Source organism: Tachypleus tridentatus, chromosome 1 (genome assembly GCF_004210375.1).
Source record: "Tachypleus tridentatus isolate NWPU-2018 chromosome 1, ASM421037v1, whole genome shotgun sequence".
NCBI lineage: Eukaryota > Metazoa > Arthropoda > Merostomata > Xiphosura > Limulidae > Tachypleus > Tachypleus tridentatus.
Window position 1 is genome coordinate 33528791 of NC_134825.1, and position 21299 is coordinate 33550089.

Sequence of the window (21299 nt, forward strand, 5' to 3'; positions counted from 1 at the left end):
GTTTTCTCATTGCAAAGCCACATTGGGCTATCTACCAAATCCACCGAGGGAAATTGAACCCCTGATTTTAGCGTTGTAAATCCGTAGACTTACAGCTGTATCAGCGTGGAACATCAAGACAGTGAATGCCCGAAGTTGCCAGAAGCTATTTTAAATTTTGAAATGCATTTTCTATTGTCCGTCCATTTCTTCTTGTTTACTTGTTTGCTCAGATAATACGTGGGCTTGTATTTAAAGTAAATCTTATGAGTATTTCAATATTTGTGAACTCTTGATGTTAACAAACAACGAGGAAATTAAATACTTTGTTTTTTGTACGAATTCTACGAAAGTGTGTTTTGCACCTGTACAGATATGACGACCATGTCGGCAATAAGTGATTTGTATTTTTCATTTTACACACACTTTCTCCTTATATGAAAAGAAATAATCATGTGGTTACTCCTGGTAGAACTAAATCAATGATGTCAGAAGTTTGTGAAAACTATGTTTCAAATATAAAATGTTCATTCTTCTTCCCGTTACTCAACTTTTCGTTAAGGTTGAAGCACCCTCTGCTACCACAAAAGTGTTGCTCAGCTGACGCCGAGGTATATTAGTGTGATGCTTAACATAGCGAGGTGTAAAAGCAATGAAACTCTGGAAGAAATATTGAATCTACCTACAAGTTTGAATTAAAGTAAATTTGCTCGATGGTTGATGAATCAAACTCTTAACTGCCATATTGTAACATTGCAGAGTGAAGAAACGTAATTATAATGCACATGATGAAAGCATTCCGTGTATATGTATTTCTGAAATATTCGTTCTCGGAAATTAAATTAGAACGTATGTTTTACAAAGTGTCCATCACTTTGGAAGTGTGAATAACGTCAACATATATTTAAATAAACTAAACAGTTATTATTTATTTGTAATGTTTCTGTAGGTAGCAGAACTCTTGTTTTGAAATATGACATTGCTTAATAAGTGATTATAAGTTTTTAATGACATATCTTGGATAGAGTGAAGCAACATTAATAGAGTGATATCCAAACCAACACATCACGTTATAGTTATTTGTAAGTCTTCTAACTGATTTAAAGATACTTCATATACAAAACACAGATATACAGACATGTGAAACGACACCAACATTTAATTCTTGGAGATAAACCTACACCAGGTTATCAGTGGATAATAGATTAACTGATAATATCACAGAAATATTTATAAACTTTGTGGTGATAGAAACAGAATATAAGTGATAAGTAGGTCATATATATATGAAATGCCACGTCCTTTTTTTAGAGTTTATGGTTTACGTATGAATATAATGATGGATATGAAAAGACATCAGTGGGTTTTAAACAAGCAAATGATGCATGAAACGAAACATTACATTTAATAGCCTTGTATAAACTACCAGCTGATAAAGTTATGTGTTATATTAATAGAGGATTATATATAAACTTACTGAAGAACTAAAGAAGATTTGATAATGTTAGCTATCTATTACTTTGTTTATGAAACGGACACATCAGATTAATAAATGGTTATACATAAATTTAGTAATGGATAAAACGAGATAACAAGCAGTAATACGGATATAGATAAACTTATTGAAGGATGTAAAATCAGGTTATAATAGAGATATAGATAAAAGTGCTGATGGATAGGAAAAATGTTAGATTATGAGCAGGTTGTTTGTTAAATCAGTGGTGGATTAGAAACTAAAGTTTAGATAACGAAAGTTATAAATTTGTGTTCTTTCTGAACTTCGCGCTAAGCTACACGAGGGCTATCTGCGCTAGCCATCCCTAATTTAGCAGTGTAAGACTAGATGGAAGGCAGCTAGTTATCACCACCCACCGCCAACTCTTGGGCTACTCTTTTACCAACGAATAGTGGGATTGACTGTCACATTATAACGCCCCCACGGCTGAAAGGGCGAGTATGTTTGGCGCGACCGGGATGCGAACCCGCGACCCTCGGGTTAGGAGTCGCGTGCCTTAGTTATTTGGTCATGCCGGGACCAGTTAAAAATTAATGTAATAATGAATTAATAACACAATACATGAACAACTGAAAAACAAGACACACTGTTTAACCATTTCAAAAACAACAAGAACTTTAACGTATAAAACAAAGTGAAATGTAATTTATTTAATTTCAAATACTGTTAGCAACGTCCGAGAAAACAGATCAATATGTACATGTTAACATTGCCAACTGTTTCACTTCGGTTGTTAATTTCAGCTTTGTGAGGTTTATATAAATAATAAAAATGAAAAACAATAAGCTCGTTTAAAAGTATCTCAGTTGTTGGTTTGTTGTTTTGAATTTCACGCAAAGCTACATGAGGGCTATCTCCGCTAACTGTCCCTAATTTAGCAGTGTAAGACTAGAGAGAAGGCAGACAGTCATCACCACCCACCGCCAACTCTTAGGCTACTCTTTTACCAAAAATGGTGAAATTGACCGTCACATTATGACGCCCAGATGGCTGATAGGGCGAGCATGTTTGGTGCAACGGGTATTCGACCCCGCGACCCTCAGATTACGAGTCGAGCACCATAACCACCTGGCCATGCCGGGCCTTCAGTTTTTGATTAGAAAATTTCACTGAGTACAACTTTCATAAATAAACTTTTTACGTCAAATCAGCTTCTAACATCTTAGTTTAACTTACGAAAATGCGATGATTGTTTGTTATGCTATGCAGCCAGTTTACGCAAATACGGAGATAAACGTATTACATAATTATGTAACAACACAGGTAATAAAAGTGTACCATTTCATTACTTAAATAAATAGAGCATTATTTGTCAGTTTTAGTCTAAATAGCAGCAGTGAAAAATCCAGAAACTTTCAGCACACAACACAATTTCGTTTTTGTAATTCTATGCAATTACTGGGCGAACACAGTCGATTTACAAAATGTGACTTTGATTTCCATGAAAATGAAATATATCGGAAAGGAAATATCATTCGTTAGTCTCATTTATCGGACTTACGACAACGATTACCATTTACATAGAGTGATCTATATTGACAGCGCCTTCGTTTATGGTCCTCCGCCAGTACAGCAGAAAGTCTATGGACTTACAACGCTAAAATAAGCAGTTCGATTCCTCTCGGTGGATACAACAGATAACCCGATGTGGCTTTGGTATAAGAAAATACACACTCTTCGTTTACGATATAAACAACTTGAGACCAAATTTAGGTAATACTTATTGATTCTCAAGTTTCTCACTTTTTCTTTTCTGACCACACTACACGAGTATGTTTAGAGAAAAGAGTGAAAGTACCATGAGGTGAAACTTACTATTGCTCGAGTGTGAGGAAGAATCAATAAAATCTAATGCAGCTTCATAGGACAACAGTTATCATTCCTTCGATGTTTCTACGTTGTTTTAATGTCTCAACTTTTATACCGTGTGATCATGGAAACGGTCGATTCCTGCCCAAACACGGGTTCCTCTACAGTTTACAGTCTATTTGGATAAGAGAAGGGGAACATAGAACGTTGTCACAATTTTCTTTTAAGGAAGCAGATTTATATATTTGTGCTTCAAAAGTAAATCAGGTTTCCGTTCTTAAGCATGACCGGCAGCCCAATTATTTCATTTGGACAAACATACCCCATATGAAATAAAGTGAATGATATAATGTTTCAACACGCTAAACAGCAAACTACCTGCTACTGTTTCACTGATTTAAAGATATCACAAATTATACTTCAAACGAGAAACTTAATCCATGACCAGTATCGGATATAGTTTTGGAAATGTTCGGGAGTTATCCACACACATAAACAGAAATAAATAATTGCAATTAAATAATCAGCTTAACGTTATTACTTATGGTTTGGTTTGTTTTGAATATTGCGCAAAGATACACAAGGACTATTTGTGTTAGCCGTCCCTAATTTAGCAGTGTAAGACAAGAGGAAAGGCAGCTAGTCATCACCATCCACCGCCAACTCTTGGGCTACTCTTTTAACAACGAATAGTAGGATTGGCCGTCACTATATAACGCCCCCACGGCTGAATGGGCGAGTATGTTTGGTGTGACGGGCATTCGAACCTGTGACCTTCAGATTAGGAGTCGAGTGCCTTAACCACCTGGCCATGATGGGACTACGTTACTTATCTGTTTGTTTTAGAGGAAAACTACGTTTTATTGTCTGCTGCATCCACTGCGGGAAATCGAACCCCGGATTTTAGCGTTGTAAACTAGCTTGTAAACTTACTTCTGCCCTACCAAGAGTGTTTATCGTTACTAAAATACATTATTATAAAAATTCAAATGAAAGCGAAAATGGCGCATAATGCACTATTATTTTATATTTGTTACACACAGAGCAATGCACTCTCTTTTTACACCATCGTAACTGTCATTTTATGATTGTGAAATATTGTTTCAAATGTAGTTTCTTTGCACTAGACATTCTCAGTTTCCATGTAAGCTTATATAGCCTTAATGACATTCACAATGGGACTTTGTACAAGCCAAGCCATGACCGTGAGTGTTTCATCAACGTCTTTGTCTTTACAATATCGTTTCATCATATTTTATTCATGCACGAGATCACTGGCTTGTTGTAAGATGAATCCATTTTCAATAGTCCTTGTTCCTGAGAGAATGGCAAGTATAGGTAGTTATCTAACTGTACCTATCAGCAATCATGGTCCCATTAATTTTATATAAATCCCCAAAACCACTGGCTAAAAAGCAGCTCATACTTACATCAGTATGCTTCATTCTAGCTTTTCTGCGTTGGACTGCGATCCAGCTTTTCTCTCTGCAATAAAATAAGTAACTTTTTAATGTTGATAAACAAGTTGAATTTGTAAGCGAATGAAATGACGCACTCTTCTAGCTTTGCTCATCCAACTGTTTGAAGTCCGATACTCATTTCAGCCATTTGGTTTAGTTGTCTCCTTCACTGTTCTTAAGGTAACATTAACACCTTTACTTTTAATTTGGTCATTGGCAATATTTTATTGGATTGCTGTTAACCATGTAAAGAGCCCAAATTGTGTTACTTAACGCCTGTTTTGAAGAGCTTGACGTTCTCTACCAATTAAATTATCAACGATACTAGTTTAACGTGCCATTCTCATTTTACATAGAGCTCCAAGTGAAACATGATTTTTTTTCTCATTATATAACATTGCATAGACTTCATAAGCCAAAATTTTGATTTCTACATGTTTATCATGTGTCATATTTGTCTTGGGAGCTATGAATGCACACATACACTTATTTTGCTGGGTGTGACGTTGTTTGATGGGTTGAATTATAGCCAATCATAGTGTAATATAACAATATGTGAATGTATTATGATGCATTTTATTTTCGTGAAATAGAAGGGAACTAGTTCCACACCATATTACATTTTATACCCAATTTATGTAGTGTTTTTTTCTTATAATTATTTCTAATAATGGTTATAAATGCGAGATTTATAGGAGCTTTCAAGCTTCAATTTTTGTCACGTTTCTCAGATAAATAGGCACCACTTTTCTTTTTATTTATTGTGACTTTATTACTTTTCTCTCTGTTATACCATTGAGACAGGAAGAGGCCTAGCAATTTTCAGGTCGTAACCACTATGACAGCTAGGAGGAGGCCTAGCAACTTCCAGGTCGTAACAACTATCACAGCTAGGAAGAGGCCTAGCAACTTTCAGATCGTAACCGCTATCACAGCGAGGAAGAGGCCTAGCAACTTTCAGGTCGTAACCACTATCACAGCGAGGAAGAGGCCTAGCAACTTTCAGGTCGTAACCACTATCACAGCGAGGAAGAGGCCTAGCAATTTTCAGGTCGTAACCACTATCACAGCTGGGAAGAGGCCTAGCAACTTTCAGGCCGTAACCACTATCACAGCGAGGAAGAGGCCTAACAACTTTCAGGTCGTAACCACTATCACAGCTTTTATCTCTGTTATGTCGTTAAAGCAGGAAGCGACTTCATCAATTACAAGTTTGAAGCTATTTTGTGCCATTACTGAATATTTTGAACTTCCTACAACTTGACATCGAAACAGTATTAATGCCGCACTGAGCACATTACTTATCTCCTTGTGAAAGCCAATAGTTTGTGTTGCCAAGCTTCATGAAGTTTGAAATATTTAAATGATATCTTCTTATCATCAGCCAATCGAATGTAGTTGTTCAGACAAGACATAGCATAATGTTGTATAAAGTAATGCAGACTGCTAAGTGGATATTTTCTATCTTCTTTCCTAGAAGTTCCTCATGTAATTTGTATTACGACGCTTTCGTGCCTTAAAAGTGACAAAGTGCTAACATTATTTGGTTATAACTCTTACTTTAAACAATCTAGGGTTAAATGTATAGATACACAGCTCACAGTAGTAAAAGTTTAAAATCTCATATGTAGTAAACTAACTCCTATACAGTGCACAAAGATTCGATGCTTACAGACTACCTTCGATAGGTCAGTTACGTTTAAATATTTATCATCTATACCATTAAACTTATTTTTGTGAGTTTTCTTTCTTAATCAATCTAGGAATGATTTACTTTATGTTTATTCAGAATTTTTCCCGTTTCTACCATTTAAAAGCAGCAATTTCCGGGTTAAGCCTTTTTCTTTGTTTATTAATTTAATTTTCAAAGTTTCAGAAAATGTTGATGTAAATTCAAATACCAGCAAAATACATGGTAAAAATAAATGTAATAATTATAAATATGTCATTGCTGCTCTAATCATTATGCCAAGAAACAAAATAAATTTAATAATTATAAAGATGTCACTGCTGCTCTAGTCATCATCCAAAGAAACAAAGTAAAATTACTTTTGTGCAAAATATGTGATTCAGATATGCTAAGTTAACGAAGTTGATAATATCTTTAAAAGTAATTAATTATTTTATTGCATTTCTAAGTAAATTTTGTAACAACCCTTAATAAAAACTTAAATACATTGTAGTAATGTGTATGTCAACACGCGCCCAACTGATTTTCAGGTCTAAAGTTTCAGTCTATCTCGGTTTTTCGTTTGTTTGTTTTGTTTCAGAATTTTGCGCAAAGCTACACGAGGGCTATCTGCGATAACCGTCTCTAATTTAGCAGTGTAAGACTAGAGGAAAGTCAGCTAGTCATCACCACCCACCATCACCTTTTAGGAATAGTGGGATTGACAGTCACATTATATCGTCCTCCCCACGGCTGAAAGGGCAAGCATATTTGGTGTGACGAGGATTCGAACCCGCAACCATCAGGTTACAAGTCGAGCACCTTAACAACCTCGCCATGCCGGGCCTTTCGGCCTTTCAGTGGATAACATAAAATAAAATGTAAAAGTCTGAGTTAGCGTCGATACGTAACTCCATTGGCTTATCTTAATACGCAAGCAAAAGTCGTAGGCACTTTTCAAAGTATTTATTTGTATTCATCGACAGAGGTTTATTTTCACAAAGGTTAATAACAGACAAAATGATACTCATCTATATGGATTAGGTATTGTACTTGTAGAATAATTTATCTTAGAATTGGGCAGTATTTATCGTACCGGATTGTGGAGCTAAACGTTTAGTGGTTCACGCCCTATTACTGTCAAAAATAAAAAACAGAAATCACAGCGCGCTCTTTGAAGTTGCAGTTGTGTTATAAAAGCGATGTTCGAATCTCACTATTCCTGATTTGAATATTGGCGAATAATGTTGACTAATTGTCTTCCCTCTGGTATATCACATCCTAATTAAGGACGTGTATCACAGATATCCTTCGTATAAATGTGTGCAAATTCGAACAAACAGTAGTTAAAGCATATAGTAGTGCTTATATGTTACAGAAGTAAATTATATTCTGTTATTTCTTTGATGTTATGTTAATTCGCAGTTTTGGTTATAATGTTTAGCACATATAATTTTATTATTATACTTCTATTATATAGATTGTTTTCTTGTGTTAACTTAGTACATGGATTTAGTAATAACCTTAGTCACTTCGTAATAAATTATTGGGTTTACGGCCGAAAATACTACTAACAACGAGAATACCCAACTCACGAATTAATACGTTCTCATAGGTACGTGTGTGTGTTTGTTTTTTGAGTTTTGATCTAAAAATGTTGTTTGCTCTGATCGAGAGTTAATATTCTAGAAATATGCAGGTTAAAATTATAGAGTATTATAACTTTACGCACTGCAACAACAACAAAATAAAAAACAGTGAAATATTAACATATTATTTCATTCTATTATCAGAAACCACGTAGACAAATACTTCATGATGTTGTTTTTTGTTATAATAATTAATTGTAGTTCTATCTTTTTAAATACGCGTGTATTATTCACAAACACTTCCACTTAAAACAAACAGGAGCATGTAGCTCTCACGCCACTTAGTAGCCAGTGAAACTAAGTTTTATAAACAAAAGTGAAAAGGTTCAAAATGCCTTTTTGAAGTAAATGTAAGTTGTGATATTATACTTAATTAAGATTTAATTTCTATTGTTATTTGTTTTATTTAAAGAGAACATTAAAGTAACTTCTTTATTGCGTTGTCTTTAAATTTTTTTCTTCATATTATTAAATGATTCAATTATTCATATTGGCTTTACGATATAAATTTATATATATATGTGGTTGATAGCAGATATGTTTATTAAGACATTAATGCTAAAAAAAGTAAATTTTTAACCCTATTAAATGCGAATACAAAATATATATATTGTTCAGCTAAAATTATTTAAACACGTGATGGATATTAATGTTGTAAAATACACAATACCGCAAGTATGAAGCAAATGAACTTAAATAATAAAGTAGTTTCCTAATATTTGTGCTAATATTCTGTTCCTGAAGTGTGGTTTATTTTTTACGTCATGAGTATGCTGCATAAGCCACTCAAAATACTCTGCCTTGAAAGGTACTGGATGTAATATGATGATATACTATATAGGTAGATTTGTAGTACCAAAGTGTTACGTTGTCTATAGATTGTTCTTAAGGGGAATTATACCATGTTGTAGAATCTCAATACCATAAATAACCATATTGCCTTATCAAACTCGTTCTTCTGCGTATCTAACCATTCAACAATAACAAAACCTTGAGCTTGTAGATAAGCGCTGTCTGAGGCTTAAACCGTCTACTTGTTTTCCGATTGCAAATAATGTTTTGATAGCATACTTACGACAAACTTCTATTGAATCCATGGCATTTTCAGCGACTTCTGAGGGGTACAGAATTTTGACACAGTATTTTTTTTCTGTTTTAATAGTTGTAACCATTAGAATCAAACTCTTCTCTTTCCTGTGTAGGATGTCTGAATTAATATGTTCCGAATTTGAAATCTGATACCAGAAGAACAGTGAAGTAGATTGACTACACAATTCAATCCATCGTGGTAGTCGTTCTGGTTTTTGAACTTCACAAGAAGGGGTGCTCAGAAACTGTTGTTTCTCTTCAGCCCCGCACACGTTCAGTGGTTAGACGTAACCTGAGAGGTAGGGGTGAATCTTGGTTTCTTGAATGGGAGATCCAGGAGTCAGGATGATCTGGGAAGAAATTCGGAAATGTCGTTGCTTATGGTGCCACTAACTTTTCTCTTGCGTTTAGGACTTCTAGTGGTAAAACCGGTGATTTAACAGAGAGATCCATGCTGCAGCTTGTCATGTGTTACATGAGGAGGCAGTTAAGCGAAAAGAGAGAGAGATGAGAGAAACAAGAGAGAGAAAAAAAAGAAGGAAACGAAAAAATTGACTCCACAAATAGTAAGAACAACCTTATAAAGAGGTTTTCATCTCCCCCCTACAAGAGCTTTACAGTTAATTGTCCCCCAAAAAGTCAAACATTTAAAAAGCCCCTTCATTTAAATGTCCAAATCCTATAAAAGATCCGAATGAATTTGGTTAAAATATATATATATATATATATTTATAAATGTGATGCCAGTAAAAGTATAATAACTATTTTATGTAGAGTAACATGCACACGGATGACGATTAGAGATAAGAGTTTCTCTAACAGTTATTCAAAATATCACTAAATGATCATCATTGAGACCCGCTTTATCAGTTTACACCCAGCGTACATTTGAAACTTCATTCATCAAACAAAAAATGGCGAGGTAATATTATTTTTTAGTTTCAAACACTCAAGACTTTATGTTATCAATTACTCCTCAGAGTGAAATTCCATGGTTCGGTCAAATACTACGTTTCAGAACAGCTGATAATAAATTTCAGACCAACGTACTCAACTGAACTTTGTGCTTCATTTAAATGCGATGTATTTCTACAATAATTTTTATTGAAGCTTTATTTGCATGCTTAAAAATTAATCGAAGTCGATCGAAAGCAAAATAAGCCTTTCCTTTCAAATCACTTTTTCGTTTCTTTGTCTCTTACGAACTAATAAGAATGCTCTATTTTGAAATAATAAGAATACTTGAGATACCGAAACTTATAATAGTGTAAAGTTCTAAAGTTCCTTAATCTGTACTAGAAGAGAAACAATCAACTTTACAAAGAGAGCTTAGTTATCGGCTTTCTTTCGACTGATAGAGTTCGCTTCTTGTTGAAAAAAGTATTCCAATTTTATGTCATGAAATACAAAGCATTGTTAAAAGTAATTTTTTTTTCTATATTTGACATGGTAGGCCCCCAATTATTTGTAATGGGTATTTTCTACATGGAATTTATTGTTCTCTATGTTTCAGTATTTCAAAACTGTTAGCAATGATTTGAATATTATAAGATGTATATATATATATATATGTATTGATTTTTTCAACTGTTAAGAACAAAACTATTTCATCTGCAGGTATCGAAATTGGTTTTTAATGTCATGAGCCTTCAGATTTGTCTCTATGATGCTTGGATGGATGTTAAAGTGAATTAAACTAATTTATAACATTAACATAACTCCATTAACTCTTCCATCTACCCTACTCACCTGATATGTCAGCAATAAGTTTGAGATCTGATCCTCTCAAAAGGAGCAGTACAGGTATCCCGTTGTGTAGTGTACTTTTCCATTAACAAAAACACAAACCAAGAAAGATCTCTCTAGAATATTTACCAAAAACTGTTGCGTCGCCATACGTAATTTAATGTTAATACTAAACTGAGAAAACAAAGGCGAAACGACACTCAGTACTTCTCACTGTTCATATATGTCTGTCAACTTTAGGGAGAAAGCTCATTTTAAACTTACGTGGAGTATACATAATTATACAAATCAACATAACTAACTATTACTATATACTCGTAGATATTTCTATATATAAACAAGTACTTACGTATGGATGGAGCGTATATGTTTAAATAGAGGCAGTCTTCACTCTGGCTGTTTAAGAATGGAAGGAGGCGATCCAGATAAGCAAGTCTTTCGAGGGGCATCCTCTTCAGGGCTTCCGTGTGATTTCTGATATCCGGAAACTTCTGTGGACAGACTGGACCGAGGCTTGAAGCTGTCCGAATATTTCGCCAGTGAGGTGGAGTAACGGGCGGCATAAATCTTAAGGAACCCACTGGGGCGCTTGCGTAGGGAATACCGTAAAATATTTCAACTGGCTGAAGGTCCTTGTTTGATAATTCTCGTATTATTCCTTTCAAAGAGCCATACTTCGTCATTATAACTCGAGGGCTTAAACGGTCAGTTGTTCCGTAAATTTCTCGGAAGTATGTTAAGATGATGAGACATAGAAAGTGTTTAGGAAGATCATTGTTCATTCTCTTATAAAACATTTTTTTTCAATCTGTTGCCTTTTGCTTCTTGTGAATATCTAAAAGATTGTATTAAAGCAGGTTTTTCTCTGATATGCTACAGCTTAATAATAGTTTGAATGGTTTTGTACAGTGTGGAAAAGTTAAGAACGTTAATGTCATCTTGTGGTGAAATGTAGACTTTCAAATAAAAATTTAGAAATGTCATTGTATTTTCATGATAAAAGAAACATAACAACACACAAACTAAATTGAAGGTAAGACCTTAAACAGTTCCTCTTAGAGTTAGCACCGGTTGTGTAATATATTTGTAGTTCAAGACAATTACAATGGATAAATTACTAAATATAGAAGTCCTTACCCTACAGCAAGCTGAACGGATGCAATTAGGATAGTTGTGACTCCTAGATTGATACAAGGACGGTTATTGCAAATTTAAACCTTTAAGAATGCGATGTAATCTTTCTTTCTGGCAATTTTTGTGAATTACTGCTATTTAGAAGAAAGATCCTCTGTAGATTCGTAATTCTCGATCACCAACTGCATTCAGCCACACCAACTAGCTGTCCACTCTCGTAGATTCTACGTCCGTTTCTATGAGAACCTGCACGAGAATTTCCTTGGAACGGAGGAAAAGGACGCATCATGTAACGTTAGCGCATGCGCTTTGGTATTTTTCTGCGTGATGCCACCAGTCCGTTGAAAACAGGAGAGTGGCGGATAGATCATTAACATGATACGTGGCTGTTAGTTGTTGAGTGATGAAACTCAAACCTACAGATTGGAACAGTTCTATAGGTTACTGACTTTACACACAAACCCTTCAATGACTGGTTAAGTCAAAGCATTTTTATCAAATTAGAGAATGAAAACACGAAATTTATTATATTATAAAAAAGATTATCAAAAACACGAACATATGTTTGATATTTTTTTACAAAATTGAAGCTTTTACCATTTTATGCCTTATTTTATTAATAATTGTACCATAACTGTACTTTTATAGATAAAGAAAGATACTTAAATACATATGTATCGAACACCGTATAGTTGGCTCCATATATGTCAAAACCAAACTAAGAACAAACTTACCAATGACATTATAATTATGAAGAATAGTTCACAATGATTTGATGTGATCTATATAATTGCATAAAATATGGATCAATATGTATATAAATATACTAACACAATTTTAATATTTATGAAAAATGTTATGATTAAAATCATTGTAACTATTTTAGTTATACAGTTGCATGTCCATGTAGTGACTTCACAGGATGTAAATGAATATTTACCAAAATTGCTACAGATGTTTCTTAGGTTCATGCAGGAATGCATACTAATTCTCAGTTTTTCACTTTGAGTTTTGCGAATTTTATCGGCGTTTCTCCGTTTTTCACTACTACCTCGCCTCCTGTGGCTAGATCTTCAGCAAATGTGGTATGGAAGTTCATTTGATCCATGGGGATATTCAAATTTTCACTTTTGCGTTTTTTTTACGATTACTGTTACTTCGCCCCCTGTTGATAGTCTTTCACCAAGCTCTGCATCAATGTTCATTGGGTCCACAGGGAGATACATGCAAACTTGCGGTTTCACATTTTGTGGACATTTTTGAATTTTTTTACAATTATGTATAAGGAAGTAATTTTCCATGTCTTAAGATAATTTTTTCAAATAGTTCACAATATAATTGTTCGCTTTGGCTTGTTTTGTTTTTAATGTCATGTAAAGTTGCAGTAGGGCTTTAGCGCTAGCCGTCTCTAATTCTGAAGTGATATGGTAGAAGAAAGGCAGTTAGTCAATAACATGCACCGTCAATTATTGGGCTAATCTTTACCAAAGAACAATGGGATTAGCCGCCACATTATAATGTCAACAGGGCTGAAAAAACAAAAACAAAACTGTCTTTTAACAACACAGATGTAGAGCTCTAATGTCTACATGGAGAAATAGGTAGTTAGAAAGCTGTAATCCGCAGATAAAGAAATATGCAGCTATAAAGCTTTAATGTATATATAGAAAATCAGGAACATTTTTATTTAGAATCTTAGTTCTCGGACTGATACCAGCCCTTCATAGACAACAGAAACCAAACAATGACAGTAAAATAGCTTGTTGTGTATCTTTAAACAGTTTTTACTAAACGTAGATTCTTGGAGTTAGAATGTTACTAATGACACAAAGAATGATGCTGATTTTACGAAAACCAAATAATATTAATAATAATATACAGTATATTTCAAAACTTTTGCATTCCATCTTTAGCAGTTGCATTTAAATTTATTTGACATAAAAATAAACTGAAACAAGGGCTTTATTAAAAATATTTAAATATAATTGACAATATAAAACAGGAATAAAGTAAATATTTTTCTTTGTACTGTTTAATGCGCTCAGAAAACTATCACTTGTTTTAAGTCAAAGTAACTTGATATTGCTATTCTATACGAAACAGCTTTAGTATGTATATATATCTTTCAAACGTAATTCTTCTGAAGCACAAAATTATATTTCTTGAACTTCATATCAGCTGATTTAACTAATATTTAGAGGTAATGTGTAAATTATAAACATGATATTTTCAGAAACCAACAAATGAAATACACACATAACTTTTAATTTTTTAAGACTCTTTAAAACTAATGAGTTGATTAATATTTTCAACCCATCAAGTATGCAGAAGATTTTAAATTTGAATTTCTTCTTATTTCTTGTTCGTTATCTAAGGTTCAAAGAATACTTCCGATTTTGTCAAATCTTTTATTCGAGTATTCGTATCGAAGAATTATATATTGTTTAGTAGCTTCTAATAGAAAATAATGTTTTCCTTGTTTTTATAATTCTAAAATTCATCAGCATGTAATGCAAGGAAGGAATGTGTCCAGAAACGTATTATTTAACTCAAACAGTTTTGTATATATTATGAGTAAAAACTCTTTGTTTCTGAACAATATTTCACACGGTAAAGATCTTACTCCGAAAGTCCTTACAGAGCTCATAAGAACAACAAAAACCCCTGTAGCTGCTAATTTAGGACTATGCGCAAATGGTCATATAACTTAAGTTCGTATTTTGATATTCAAACCAAAAGTCTTCAAAGGACCAATAAGGCATGTGAAGCCCGGGTATATGCTAATTTAGTCTTTATTAGTTTGTTTTATAATTACGCATAACGTAACTCCAGAGCTACCTACACTCTGTGGTAATTGTTTCTAACTTAGCAGCAAGAGTCTAGATATAAAGCAACTAGTCAAAATCGCCAACTACAAACTCATGGGCTAATCTTTTACCAACAAATAGTGGGACTGACTGTCACATTATAACTTTACAGCTAAAATGAAAAACACATTCGTTGAGCATACTAACTACCAGGCTACTAACCTAAAATGTGTGCATGTAGATATATATATATATATACAATCATATAGTTTTGGTTCGTATTGTTGATATCATATTTATCGTGATAAAAATCGTTTCTTAAAGTTTCGGTGATCATAATTACTGTATTCGTGTTGCACGTATTGTTCATCATTGTAACATACCGTTCTAAAGCATCACATGACATTGTATGTATATATGTACATTTGCAAAGATATAGTTATAAGACGGAGTTTTCTTGTTTAATAAGTTGTATGAGAATAATGCTCTAATCTCAAAGAAACATTATAGTTAAATATAATGATTTAATATCGTTGATTCTAAGCTTTTAATTGCAATAATAATCTTATACAAACTCAACCAAGAATGAATGTATCATGAACAAGAGACTACATTACAACATGGGTTATTATTGCTGTTTTTATAGCTACTTACGACTGTAGCGCTCTTTATAAAACACCAATAACAGAAATACGTGCTATTGAAGATGTAGCTTTGACGCAGATCGTAATTCGTTTACACCTATCACAGCAATAATATATCCGTTAAACATAAATGATAATATTATTATGAAAATGTGGTTGTAATTAATTGTTATAAGTTTTTAATTTTTGTGTATTAATTCATGACTATAATTAATATTGTTAGTCTAATTCGCGCACTTTATAAACGTTCTCAACAAAAACTTGTTTAAATGCCCATTAGGTGGAGAAATTGTTCTATTTATAAACACAATTTGGTGGGTGATTTCTTACTTGAAAATACTATAAGAAACAATCGATTTTATTACGACTGTCGTGTTTTGAGTATTTAATTGGTTCTAGAATTATATTTCTGAATAACGTTTTTAAAAATGTAATCAAACATTGAAATATATATAAAATGAAGAAATGTCCTTTTAAGAACGATTGCTTTATTTAGTTAAAACAAACAAATAACAAATTAGTTTCTTTGATACAACGAAACATCAAAATTACCTTTACAAAATTAATCCATCTTCATTATTGGTAGCTTTGCTACAAATAATGAAGTATTCAGAAGTATACCATTTTAGCAGTTAAATTAATTGGTCTTTAAATACGGTATTCACGTTAGTTTTATTGTAATTTTTGATTTCAGCATTTTCTCAATAGGCTATAAAAGACCTCAAGTGACAATCTATAAGGCCAGCAGTCGAATCGTCAAATATGTGTAGCTCATTATTAATGATTTATTTTGAAAATGTCAGATCAGTCGTAGTGCTAATTTATGTTATTCAAAAATCATCTATACGATAATTAGTTGATAGGTATTCAATAATTGATCCATTATCGATACATTTTTATGAGAATGGTAAAGTGTTAGCTACATACGAATGTTAGTTTTCTTTAGCCATGGACTATCGCTTTCTTATCGGTAAAATCAATCATTGTTTTGATGTCAGTACTAGGACTGCAGTTAAACCTTTTATCAATATTAATATTTCATTTAGGTGTCAGATTCTATAATCTGAATAATCCTGTATCAGCTATGTTACACGCAAAACAGTCTGAGCTACAAAATGAAATCTTATTTTTGGATGGTTGTATTTCCATTTTCAAGTACAACTTTTTAATCCAGTCTGCAATTTCACTTTAATGTACATGAAAGATAATGGCATAGGCTTAACAAATATAAAACAAAGAAAAGAAAAAAAGAATACGAGAGAGATGAACAAATCTTGTAGAAAATCTAGTCTTAACTTGAAGTAATTTTGATAATTTCTGCATAAAACTAGCCAGTCTTGTATTAGATGCGATATTTAACTTATATAATTATAGTTAATGGGATAATAATTTTTAAAAAGCCTGAGCACACTGGTTTCTTTATTTATAAACATTATTTTTGAATAAATACATAGAACAGTATGTTTACTAGTTTTTATTAACCAAACGATTGTTCAGATTGAGAATAATACTACTGTAGTTTCCAGTTTCATTAGTGGGCAGTAAATATTCCATACAATATGTAAATATACTTTATATTTAAAATTTTAATCGAACATAACGTTTACCTAATTCACAAATAATATATTCGTCGTCAGATGTCGCCCTTTGCAGGAACTAAGGTTATTTATCAATGCCTGTCCTTGGTCTTGTCAGTGAATGAAAGAAAATCGTTAAACAAGCACTTTTAACTTTGGCAGAAAAATGCACTAGTTGAAACATGAGTTGGGAAAAAGAAACAAAAAGAAAAACTACTTAAAAAATTATCTTTCGTTATCGCTCATTCAATAAATTTTTCTGAGACGCGTAGAATTTTATTTGAACAAATAAAAGAAGAGGATAATTACTATTTGAATAATATTCATTCCAGACGACGCCATCAGATAACTCTTTGATTGGTTGAAACCAGTATGTGACCAAAAGTGTTTTTTAGCGGAATAAATTGATTTCTCTAAACGGTAAGCCCGATTCAATTGAAATAATTATGCAAGCTTTTTAGTATTATGTGTGAATAATGATTCTTCCATATTTAATTCAATATTTATTTCCAATTATTTTTTTCTTTAAACAAAACTAATTTCAAAGATATGAGATATTGGATAAAGCATATGGCTTTCATAGCACTATAAGATGCAAATAAATGGATTAATTAGTCTTAGAAATATCTATATACACATATGCATATAAAATATCTTCTATTACACAATACACGAACACAGGATATAGTGTGGTTTAATCCACTTTAGTAAAAATAAAAAAGCTTTTTCGCGACGTGAGAATAGGTCTCATAAAGTTATATGAATTTTCTACCTATTTACGTTTCTATTGTGAATTTTGTTTTTAGAATATATTTAATTTTAAAGCGTATTTTTATTAAGATGTAATCAATTTAATTATGTAATATTTATGTAAAAGCTCGATTATTTGTTACACTCGTATTTTAAAATTTATAAATGAATGTTTAGAGAGTTCTCGTAGTCCTGATTTGGTCAATTTTTATATTCATTAATATATTCCCTTCTTTTTCGTACGCTATATAAAAATAGCTATGTAATTCAATTTTTAGGACATCAAAGAATGGTGAATTTGTAAAAAAAAAGGAATAACAATGTCTTTAGAAAGTGTTAATTGAGTTACAAAAAGTATTCTTCTGTATATGAGTTACATCAGCGTAAATACCGAGTAGTAAACTGTAAACGTTTTGTTTTAATATATTCCTTAATCTTGTAGTCTTCAATGTTTGATATAATAAAATAACTGTAATTAATAATGGATTGGAGATAATACATTATATTCCAGACGAAAAAGAGAAAAGAGAAAATTATATCACAGTTTTCTATTGAACCTAACTATATGTATGTGTGTTGTTGAACACTTTACATTCACCTATATGCGTTTTTTATAAGTGCATTGCACATATCTATGATATCGAATTCTATATGTTGAGCTAGAAGTCTAAATGATATGTACATGTAACTAACGTGGGTTTAAAATGGTACACTTCAAGTTTTAACAATTCTAGAATTTAATTTGAACTTCGGTGTTGATAAGTGTCTACACCCTTGTGCAAATTAATTGAAAGAAATGGTCATTTTACAATATTTTCAGCATGGCGACCGGTGTAGGCTCGTTGGACTCGCTGATTTCCTTTTCACACAGACGTCGTCATTAGTTGTGTTTTGCAGTACGGTCGATCTATTTTTGGAATATATGACGAAATTTTGAGGAATATTACGTCATTCGAAATTGCGTTAGAAGGACAAGGAGACTAGTCAAAAAACAACTTCTTACCAACTCAATTAAGAAAAACAGTATAAATGGGGTCTGAAATACAAGAACTGGACGCAAGAACAATGGAGGAAGGTGTTATTCAATGACGAGACTCATTTCTTTGTACAGGGTCAAAGAAGTCTGCATGTTTGCAGATCTCCAGGTGAGAAACTTCGAGAATCTCACATCAATCAGTTCGTAAAACATCCTTTGAAGAAGATGTTTTGGGGCTTTTTCAGCTACTATGGCGTCGGAGGCTTACATATCGTAGAAGGTATGATGCGAGGACCACAGTACATCGAAGTTTTGCAGAGAAGAGTCGTTCCAGAATTGAAAAAGAGATTTCCAGATGGATCTGGCATTTTTCAGCAGGATCTGGCTCCGTGCCACACATCGAAACTTGTGAAGAATTTTATGACTACAACGCGAATAAAAGTGCTGGACTGGTCTGGAAACTTTCCGGACTTAAATCCCATTGAAAATCTTTGGGCGATTTGTAAAGAAAGACTTCGGGGAAAAGACTGTACTACGAAAGATAAGCTAATTGAGGCCATAATTGAGGTGTGGTACCGCGATCCAAAAATTAGCAAATATTGCAGCCAACTCGTGGACTCGATGCCAAAGCGAATTAATGATCTTCTGAAAAATAAAGGCAGTCATATCATGTATTAATTTGTGAGTAATTTTTGGATTTTCAGAAATAAAACGCAAAAAATTGAAAAAATCGTAATTTTCCGTCTTGTTTCAATTAATTTGCACAAGGGTGTATGTAATCGCGTTGTCATTATTATCTAGCCTATTTAATGTGAGAGGCAAAGAGTTCAGCGACATATTAGTAAATCGAGTTGTTGTATTTTTGAAAAAATAAGTACTTACTAAACAAAATACAGTATTGAAATAGAAAGGTTGGCTTAAAGATAAACAGACTTTTGAAGGACAAAAATATTTTAACAAGTCCGTACGCCACAAACTATACATAAAATATGAACAGACCGCACACAAGAGACATTAGTAGAATAAAGGGATTTGAATTATCAGCTAATTTACTTCTTATACAAGTACAGAATTTCGAGGTAAAAAACAGTTACGTGTAAATCTTGGAAATGTTTTTATTTTATGACATTGACAGAGGCTAATTTTGAATGCAACGTAAAGATGGGATTCCCTGTCCAACATTAGTTGGATGTGATCGATGACCGAAACTCAAAAAAGCAAATGGAAACTTGAAATACAAGAAGACCTGAGTCTGCTGTAGGGCTGAGCGACACCATTACCAAATGACAAAAATATATTCGTACATCAATGACTACTAATATTTAGTGATAATTAGCCAAATCACCAGAATCTGACAGAATTTCGGAGACTAATTAATGGTAAATGCACATGTTATTGCAATGTGGAACTTAGTGAATTGATGCATTACTTTTGTCTTATGACCGGTGTAGGAAAATACATTGAGTAATGTTGAGCACTATACATTAGGTTATTTATTCATGTTAACTATGTCTACATAATCTTCCACGCCAGCACAGTTTTCAACGTTCTTCCTACGGCTGACGACTTTTTTGTACATCCTGTATAAACATCTGTATAAAACCAGAAAGAAACTAACATTTCATAAAGCCGGTATAAATGGCAAGACAAATAGCCGACATAATTTCTGTTTAAGTGATGATTCAGCAGTATTCCCATTTATTTTAGTTATCAGGTTCCTGAATAGGTCGGACAATGAATTAGCTTGTAACATCTTATCCACGTGAGAAACAAAAGTTTCTTTTTCCTTGTACGATAATAAACAAATTTTGGAAGAGAACTGAAAGCGTGAATAAATGGCGTAACGCACGCACGTGGAACGTTGATTACTCGAATAATAGGTCTACAAGAAGATATCTACTTGGAGTAATAACGAAGCAGTGTCAGCAACCTTGGTGAAAGACAGTAACCAAAGTCAGACGGCGTGCTGAAGAGGTTTCACGTTGATCTGACAGGTTAAAGAATCATCTACTTTAGAATGTTTCTTGAAAAATGTAGTGAGTTGAAGAGCACAAAAACAATATGACTTCATTATTGATGCTCTCACACAAGAAGGCTTAGCTAGCAAACTCCTAAATAAAGTATTACTAACGCCCTTTAGTACAATAAAATACGTATAAAGCTCCAACATCTGTTATTGAATTTTCGTAACTAAGAAATATATATTACCAAACTTGAGTGTACAATACTGAAACACAATTTAGACTATATAGTAAGCGTGTCTTACCGAATTTAAATAAGAAAAAAAAACATTATTGTTTTCGATTTCATTGATCTTAACGTTTGTTTTGTGGTTTCTTCCCTTGTATACGTAAACATATTACATAAGTGTCGTATTATATAGCACGATATCATGCAACGAGCGTTGCTTAAAGCCAAACAACTTAAATTTTACGATCGGCAAGATACCTTAAACAAGATATCGGTGTTTGTTCCTGGATTATTTTACTGTATT

The 21299-nt window shown here is 33.0% G+C and overlaps 1 protein-coding gene across 2 annotated transcripts in view; it reads right to left on the bottom strand.

The window, feature by feature from the left end:
* The window catches only part of LOC143245592 (neuroligin-4, X-linked-like), a 135714-nt gene that overhangs the window by 84024 nt on the left and 30391 nt on the right, over positions 1-21299 (bottom strand). The window contains exons 1-2 of one of the 2 annotated variants that reach the window (XM_076491952.1): positions 12055-12277; positions 11267-11752 (exon numbers count right to left, since the gene is read on the bottom strand). The exons of the other annotated variant lie outside the window; for it this stretch is intronic. Of the exons in view, the coding sequence (XP_076348067.1) occupies positions 11267-11714 (448 nt within the window). The 5' untranslated portion in view covers positions 11715-11752; positions 12055-12277. Of the gene's footprint in view, positions 1-11266; positions 11753-12054; positions 12278-21299 lie in introns of those variants that run through there. 2 annotated transcript variants of the gene reach the window in all.